This window comes from Entamoeba invadens, assembly GCF_000330505.1.
Source record: "Entamoeba invadens IP1 unplaced genomic scaffold scaff_1105074726225, whole genome shotgun sequence".
Lineage (NCBI taxonomy): Eukaryota > Evosea > Mastigamoebida > Endamoebidae > Entamoeba > Entamoeba invadens.
In genome coordinates, this window is record NW_004191814.1 from 50,543 (window position 1) to 53,070 (window position 2,528).

Genomic DNA, 2,528 nt, shown 5'->3' on the forward strand with positions numbered 1-2,528 from the left:
ATCATTTTCATCGAAAGTGGATATGAATGTCGTTACACACAAAATAGCACTGTTGTTCGCGAAGTCATAAAACGTTGGGGAAATATTCGTTTTGCGGCGTAAGACCTTGTACAACACATTTGATTGGTTTGACAAAAACCGTTGTACAAAATAAAAGGCACGTTTCGCGACAGTTTTATTCCCATCACAACAATACCCAATAAGTTCTTCGACTATAATTTGGTTGGTCGACATCGCGTTCAAAAGAATGTCATTCCGATCAAACGCAACTAACAAGCGGTTTTGGTACTTTTTGAAAGAATGTTGTTTATCCTTTTGATTTTTAACACCACAAAGCGTGCGTAATATCAGTGACATGTTCTCTAACTTTGTCATCTCATCGTACATAAGATTTTTTTGCCCTTTAGTAGTCGAACTCAATTTATCTAGTATTTCTGTTGTGTAGTCTTTGCTGTCGAGAAGTTCGTAAATAGTGGCGCCTTTTTCCAAAAGCATTTCAACCTCGTTTTGTTTGTATGATTTGTCTTTCTTATAATACTTGTTCCTTAACTTTTGCGAAAACACTACTCATTATTCTTTTCCTACCTCCTCTAACAACAAACTTCTTGTTTCTGAGTTTTTTTTCACAAAAAAAATATATAGAGTTTATCTCTTTTTAATTGTAATACTTGTCTGTCCATTTATTTTAATTAAACTCGATTTTTATTTGATTTATTTATTTTATTTATACTTTCTGATAACTTATTAATATACTTCGTTCTATTTGATTTAATATAAATAATTAAAAAATATAAGAATACTATAGTTCAAAAATACATAATGAAAGTGTAGAATTAAATTTTAATATCAATTTTTTTTTGATGAACATTATAAAACAGAAAAAAAAATTTATATTTTTTGCTGTATTAGTAAAAACTAAAAGAAATAACCAAATAAAAAGTTATAAAAATATAATACAAATAACTATTTCAAGTTATTTCAAATGAAAGAGTGACTGTCGATGAATAAACTCCACATAATATGAAAAAAGACCCAAATCCTTATTTTTTATGCATTTTCTATATAAGAAAAAAACACGAATTGAATGAAGTTTGAAAATAGGGTTTGATAAAAAACGATGAACTTTGAAGGTATAAATGAGACGTATCAACACCGTAGCCGTAAAACGACTCACAACAGAATACAAAAAATTGACACAAGACCCACCTACGGGTATCACAGCAGGTCCTATAAGCGAAACGGATTTATTTGTCTGGGAAGCTGTGATAATTGGTCCAGAAGGGACGGAGTACGAAGGTGGCATTTTGACTGCCAAATTAGTGTTTCCAGCAGATTATCCGATGAACCCACCAAAAATGACATTCACGTGCCCGATGTGGCATCCAAACATTTATGCAAACGGCGATGTTTGCATATCTATCCTCCACCCACCCACTGAAGACCCGACTCATTATGAACAAATTTCGGAGCGTTGGAGCCCTGTTCAAAACATCGAAAAAATATTGATATCAGTGATGTCCCTTTTGTCGTGCCCAAATTGCGAGTCTCCAGCTAATGTTGATGCTGCTGTGATGTACAGAACCAAGCACGATATGTATATCAAGAGGTGCAAAGAATGTGTTGAGCAATCAAAAGCTCGGTACAGGGCCAAACATTAATTGTCTTCTTTTGTGGTACTTTTTTTCTCATCTATGTAATATTATATTTGGCTCTTCTGACACAACAAACGGGTTTCAAATCAAACAAATCAATATAAATGTAAATTACAAGTTGGTCGCCTCGAACTTTGCAAACTCCTTGGCGTACAACTTTCTGTTCTCCTCCACCAAGTTGTCGACGTTTTTTGCGTCAAAATTTCCAAATTCGACTGATGAAGGGACAATCGGGGATTCCTTTCTTTTGACAACGTCAATTTTAGAGCTTGGCTTAATGATAATGTCGCTCTTTTTCATGTGCATCTGCTTAATCATTCGTTCGTCCTCGAAATACCCGGTGTCCTTTTCTGTCTCCAGCTCAGGCACAAAGATGTCATCTCTCTTCTCATCAAATAAAGTGCTCCAATGAATACCATTGAAAAATGGGTGTTTTTCAATATCATTGAAAGTCGGTCGTTGCTCTGGTAAATGGTTTAAAAGTCTTTTTATAAGGTCTTTCAGCTTGTCGCTCACTTCAACGTCGTGCGGCCACACAAACACGCCTTCTTGAATCTTCATAAAAATGGCTTCTGGGGTCGATGCGTTAAAGGGTGGATATCCCACAACAAATTCGTACATCATGCATCCCAATGCAAAATAGTCACTCGCAAACGAATACGTGTTCGATATTAAAATCTCTGGTGCAGCATAATCCGGTGTACAGAACGTCCCTAATGCTTGTACAGACTCTTCCGATACAAATCCATATGATGAAAGTCCAAAATCAGTGAGCACTAAGTGTCCATTTTTGTCGATCAAAATGTTGTCTGGTTTGATGTCTTTATGAACACAGCCAAGTGCATGAATGTAATGCAACGATAATATAATCTCGGC

The 2,528-nt window shown here is 35.3% G+C and overlaps 2 protein-coding genes across 2 annotated transcripts; one reads left to right on the plus strand and one right to left on the minus strand.

The window, feature by feature from the left end:
• Positions 1-1,136: 1,136 nt before the first annotated feature.
• Positions 1,137-1,658, plus strand: EIN_407700 (ubiquitin-conjugating enzyme E2 G2, putative; the record flags this gene model as incomplete). Its single annotated transcript, XM_004184859.1, has 1 exon — positions 1,137-1,658. One exon carries the CDS (start codon positions 1,137-1,139, stop codon positions 1,656-1,658), a length of 522 nt encoding a protein of 173 aa, XP_004184907.1.
• A 105-nt stretch (positions 1,659-1,763) lies between these two features.
• EIN_407710 (protein kinase, putative) lies at positions 1,764-2,528 on the minus strand (the record flags this gene model as incomplete). The annotated part of the gene is made up of 1 exon (XM_004184860.1): positions 1,764-2,528. A coding segment is annotated over one exon (765 nt), but the record flags the coding sequence as incomplete, so codon positions are not given.